Consider the following 6,000-nt stretch of genomic DNA (forward strand, 5'->3'; position numbering starts at 1 on the left):
TTGCTACAGGCAATGCGTGGTGACGTCATCGCACCGGCGAAGTTTTTTTATTCAATTGTTATGATTTTACAGATAGCTTAACCTTATCGCACTAAAAGTAGATGAAAGTTACGTAAAGGGAACGACACGGGACAACACTTCACTGTTAAAACTGTGAAACTGCTTCGCTGTTAAAAGATTCTAGGATTGCAAGTGCGAGAACCATGATATGATCATGAGACATGCCTTAGTGGGGTACTCCAGATTAATTTTAAACTGCTGGTGTTCTTCAACGTGCACCAAAATCTAAGCACAAAAGTGTTTTTACATTTCGTCCCCATAGAAATGCAGCCACAGTGGCCGAGAATTGAACTGGTGTCCTTGCGCTTGGCAGTGCAACGCTATAGCCATTAAGCCATGGGTCTCAAACATGTGGTCCCGGGCCTTTGGCTAGTGGCCCGGCCTGCACATGACTGTATTCGTTCCCCACCCCCCTCCCCCACACACATGCATGCACGCACATATATATGTATGTATTTTCTTATTAAGTATGTTCGTTAGCTAGAGTCATGACTGGTCTCGAGCATTTCTTTCATGAAGCATCCCATGCAATCACCATTTGCATAACATAACCATGAAAGAAAATCTATATTTCGGAATCCAGATTCCAGTCAACATTTTAGTCATTCTGGAGGTCAGCATCAATATCTTTTTCGAATTGTGAGGCCAAATCCCCTTCAATAACAACCCACACATCAGATATGGGAAAGACCACCTTTTAAATGGCAACGTTAGCAAGCATGTTGTGCAAACTCCCCCCCCCCCACCCCACCTATCGCTCTTACCTTCTTCACTGTCCCAACCCTTGCGGGACTAAATTTCGTGACAGTGGCCCTCTAGTTGAGGTGAGTTTGAGACCTCTACACCAAGCTATCGTTGCGGGTTGGCGAAACTTCACAAATTGCGCAAGATAACCAGGCAAAAATAGCAGGACGAGGGCAGTGAACTTGCCTGCAGGCACTGCTGGCCGGCTGCCATTTGAAGCCGTGTCGGTTGACGGCCCGACGTCTTCACCCCGCGCGGCACGAATTGTACGGATAAGCTCCTCATGCTTCTCCTTCCAGTTAGTCCGGGGTTTCGTCTTTGGCTGTAGAGGGCAAATAGTTTTGCTACACTCAAACTCTAGCCCAATAGGTGGAGATGCAAAGCAGTAGAAGATTATGCAAGCAGTAGTAGATATCTTTTATAAAAAAAATTTTGTTGCTCAAAGACCTGCAAAAGATAACAGCGTTGAAAGAGGCGTTCGGTCGCCGAGTTGATTGCCAGCATCCAATGTCCCAAAGCAAGGGTTGTACTGTGGAAACAGTGTAAACTCAAACCTCGATATAATGAACACGAATATAATGAATTACCACTTATAGCGACGTAAATGTAGAATAGTCTTGTCGTAGATGCATTGTTTTGAATATTCGTTCATAATGAATCTCTGGATATCACAAAGTTATTTTCGTGTCAGATGCTCCTTCATTATAATAACGTTTCACGATAGTTGGGAGCATTATATCTAGAAAAGAGTGATGACATTCCCTTCTTAACTTCCAACATTTTTCTTTCTTTTTTATTATAGAAGTATACGTTTTCAGCAAAAGTGGCACAAATATCCAACAATGACCTGCCAACAGTCCACGACAACTTTAGACTTTGGTGTTTCTTTGAGCTTCCAAGGGCAAAGCAAATTACCATTGCAAAAGAAGTAATTAAAATAACAGGTCTTACGGAAGTATCAAAATGATGCAAGAAAACTAAGGCTTCAACATAAACAGCAAGCCTAACTTAGTTCGGACGTAGAAATAAACACACAGGCATTTACTACTGGTGTCGCTAAGATCTAAGCACCATCTAAAAAGAAAGTGACATGCCAGCGCATGTTGCGTGGCGCTTCTTGCGAAAGGACCTGCAGACGAAAAAAGAAAGAAAAAGAAAATACCAGGCGTTTTGCTGCCACACGGAAAACACACAAAAGAAGAGTGGGAAAAAGCTTCAGGTGACAGATGCTCCCTTGGAGAGAAACAAATGGTTTTTGGCAAACGTTTCCAGTTGCCGAGTGAAGCGTAGAAGCACTAAACGGACACTTAAGCAACAGACGCAAAACATTTGACAATAATATGTGCAAGGAGAAGTTGTAAAACATTTGTATGCTGGAATTTTTCGCCTTGCTGCCAAAAGAAGCAGCAGCGAAAGACGCAAACAACACAACGACTTGTCTTTACAAAAATTATGTCTTGTGCTTGCCTTGTTATGCTTTCTGTTCACTACCGTCTGCAAAAACATGACTCACAGGCGTGCTTGATGACGTAGGCAGTAACAATTTGTTAACGTATATGAGAAACAGCTGTATAATGAGCTTGTAGCGCAAGTTCTATTAATTATTACCCCACTTTCACAAGGCACACTCAATTGTGAGTGAAGCCAAGCCAGACAAATTTCTCAATAATGAGTGACTCCCATCCCCAGCATGCACTCAGGATCCAATCACAATGGAGAAACTTGATGTGAATTTGGACTGATTGGAATCAAAAGTTCCATGTGTGACTGACACTGGTGTAACACACCTCACCATGTTAGGACCTGCCTAGATTCATGTTATGAAGAATCTTTACTAATACGTTACATTTCCCAGTAATATTAAACTGCTAAGTTACTCTCAAATTTATGATTGCATTAATGAGGTTCACAACAAGTGTACATACATGTTGAAAGACTGAGCATGCAAACACGGACACAAGAGAGAAGTCGAGACACCACATATGCCGTTTCAAGACACCACAAGTGGCATTTGTGGTGTCTTGACTTCGCTCTCGTGTCCATGGTTGCACGCTCAGTCTTTTAACGTGAATATGTACCAACTAGCTCAGCTCTCTATTATTCTAAGAGTATATAACTTGTAATAAGACAATGCTGTAACAGTAGGTAAAGTCGGTTACCTTTGGTGAAAGCGATGGCAGCTTCGGTGCGTTCTTGATTTCTGTTCCTTCAATCCTTTGCTTTGAAGAATCAAAAACCTTGCGCGGCTTGGATTTTGCTTTGAGGCATATTTGCTCATGCCGTGCCTGAACCAAGAAGCAGAAAAATGCTGTGAAACTGTTTCTTAGACTCGCACAGACTATTGTAGTCCAACAACATTACTATTGAACGAACATTTGACAAAGAAGCGCAAATTATGTATAATTTGTTCCAGAAAGAACTTACCAAAGCATCAGGACGAAACGTTCTCCCACATATCGAACATGGTTTTAGCGCTGACGGTGTTGAGGCTGCAGTGGTAGGTGTAAACACAATTTATTTTGCAATATGAAATGGAATTACTCTTCACCCATCAAAACTGAAACAACACCGAGAACTTGCATAAGAAGGAACGTGTAAAGTTGACACAGCATATGAAAGTGCACATACACGACTGAAAATTCATTTAAGTACAAGTTGAAACTTTATAAAAAGATTTCTTTGCAGACCTATGCTCTCAAATATGTATTTCTCAACGTACCTTAATGAAGATTCCATTCAAACTGATGGACACTTTCCCTTACATCTATATATGTCTAATTTAATGAATGTATACGTATTACATGCCCAACACGCAAATTCTTGTGAATATTTTCACCATGAAAGACAAACCCTGGAATATTCGAAACGTTGATAATGAATGAATCGCGAACAACTCACCCACATCCTCCATACTGCTGCTCGGCGTGTCGCTCACATGCTGCACAGTGAAACAGCTGTAAGGAGCAGTGGAGACGGTATTATTATCAGGATTGCGCGCATTATGGGATTAATTAGTCAACTGGGCAGGTTTCAGGCAAAACAGGATGACGTAGCAAAATGGTGCCACGCAGATCGATTTTTGACGTATCGGGATGCAAATCGGCGCATTCCACCGGCAGTGCGGAGTATACAGGCGCATATACGATACCCAAGGATCAGTCGCAAGCGAGCAATGTTTCACAGCAACGCACATTAGTCAGCAAAGCACGGGTCGACGAGGCAGGCACTACGGTTTGACACAACGCAGCCGCTTTCATGCCGCGCCGAGGCCAATGCGAGCGAAGAGGACATTAACGAGAGCCAGAGAAAGCGCTCGAATTCAAGACGCCTGCCCATATAAGGGAAAGGATGGGCTATCCCACACAGTACCTCGGTTAGTCCACACCCAACGAAGCAAGTTGCCAAGCGGGGCACAGGCAAAAAACGGTGGCTACAGTGCCACGCTCAGGTCGCCTTGAACGAGTGCAAGCGAAAATCCGTAGCGCACGCCGCAAAACAATTCCTTTCGGGCAAATGCGTCCGCATCACCATGGCAACCGGAAGGCAGGCAACGGAAAACAGTCACCGCGTCGAAGGGGACGGGAGGGGAGGCCCGCTTTACCTTGCGAGTCGCGCGAAATACACGTTGCACATCGCTGCCACGCCAGCGCGAAAGCGACAAGAACTGGACCTGTAGTGGACACTTACGCCCCGGTCCACCCGGCAGGAATTAGCCGCTCCCGAAATTTAGGTTAGGAAAACTAGTCCCGAAGAAGAACGGTGCCGACGCACTCTGCGGGCGGCCGCCGCGCACGGAGACCGAACGTGTTTTGTTTTTGTTGTTAGCGCTTTCATTTGACCACCGTCGCTTTTCTTTCTAAGGAATTATTCGGCCGTGGAGCACTGAAGGCCGCGCTAAGCTACGTTCACCAAAAACCAATGGAATAGCCGTGAGTTTCTTCTAAATGCGAGATCAAAATTGCCATATTCTAGCATTTTGATTCCTTGCGCTCACCGCTAACAGTGATTTTGCGTTTGTTAGAAGTTCTAAGAGATGGCGACACAGTAGTATCAGTTCACCTTATTTTTCCGAGATGGCAGCACACGTCTTACGCGCCCTTTTTCTTTCGGTTCGTCCGTGACCTCTCACCGTAAACAGAGAGCCTTTCCGTGCGTGAAAGCTTTTGTAAAGCGGGGGGAATGTGTGTGTATGTGTGTGACTCGAATTTGACAGTGATCCGAGGAGCTCTGAATCGGGACTCTGCCTTTGCGCTTTTCCCGTGCCATCGACGCATCTAACGGACTACTGAGGTTGCGGAAAGAAAAGCATCGAGGATTATTGCCTGTCAGCGAAGCTCACGAGCGAAAAAGGCCCTCTAAACACTGCAGGTATGTCGGAATTTTAATTATACCACTCGTCGGATCGCTACTAACCAGTATCCTTCTCGAAGACGTACGAGGAAGTGGTTATCGCTCAGTAAGAGCCGAGTGACGCGACGTTTTGACGCAGTTTGCTTGCAAACAAAAGCACAGCTGGGCTGTTGCCATAGGCCCGTTTGCCCGTTCGCTATGGCTGTGATTTCTAGGTCATTTACATCGCACGTTTCGCACCCGCGTCTTAGGAAACCTTCGCTTGCCTTCACCTTAGGCTTTTTACATCGGGTCACCGCGCTGGGCAATGTTGTGCTCGGTCGAAGCTGCGATAACGTAAACATGCTTTCGGCTTTGCCTGTGTGCGCGCGCTTCGCTCTTGCAAGCTTTGTGTTGGTGGTCGTCATCTCGGTTCTGCTGTTGGCGAGGGCCCCTGAAGTGGTTGTTTCGTTCAGTTCTGTTGCTAATCAGAGCCGGGCAAACGTACGAGTGATCGCCGAGACGTATTTGTAGGGTGACAGGTGTCACAGAGAAACCGTGGCGCGACTCAAACTTTCACGAAGCTCCCGACCACTAGCACATCTGACATGTCATCGTCTCGGAACAGCTGAGCTTCAGCCGCTATCGATTACTGACTGTCGGTTTCGCTTTGATGGGGCTGGCTATTGATGAAAGCGCATGCAACCGCGAGCCATTTGGAGACCGAAAAAATCTGCGTTTTTGTGACGAATACGCGAAAGTCAGTGCTCGATAAGTTGTTACGAAATTTATTTCTTACTTAGTTTGTTGCAAACAGTTCTCAGTTGGACCTCGACGAATTAAATAATAAGACACGGGAACTTGACT

General features: G+C 45.3%; 1 protein-coding gene across 1 annotated transcript in view; it reads right to left on the reverse strand.

Moving 5' to 3' along the window:
* The window catches only part of LOC119396319 (zinc finger C2HC domain-containing protein 1A), a 30,264-nt gene extending 25,554 nt beyond the window's left edge, over positions 1–4,710 (reverse strand). The window contains exons 1-5 of the mRNA XM_037663483.2: positions 4,406–4,710; positions 3,703–3,758; positions 3,229–3,293; positions 2,964–3,089; positions 991–1,126 (exon numbers count right to left, since the gene is read on the reverse strand). Coding sequence (XP_037519411.1) covers positions 991–1,126; positions 2,964–3,089; positions 3,229–3,293; positions 3,703–3,758; positions 4,406–4,437 — 415 coding nt within the window. The 5' untranslated portion in view covers positions 4,438–4,710. The remainder of the gene's footprint in view (positions 1–990; positions 1,127–2,963; positions 3,090–3,228; positions 3,294–3,702; positions 3,759–4,405) is intronic.
* Between the last annotated feature and the right edge of the window lie 1,290 nt (positions 4,711–6,000).

The sequence above is a fragment of the Rhipicephalus sanguineus genome, chromosome 6 (assembly GCF_013339695.2).
Source record: "Rhipicephalus sanguineus isolate Rsan-2018 chromosome 6, BIME_Rsan_1.4, whole genome shotgun sequence".
Taxonomy (NCBI): domain Eukaryota; kingdom Metazoa; phylum Arthropoda; class Arachnida; order Ixodida; family Ixodidae; genus Rhipicephalus; species Rhipicephalus sanguineus.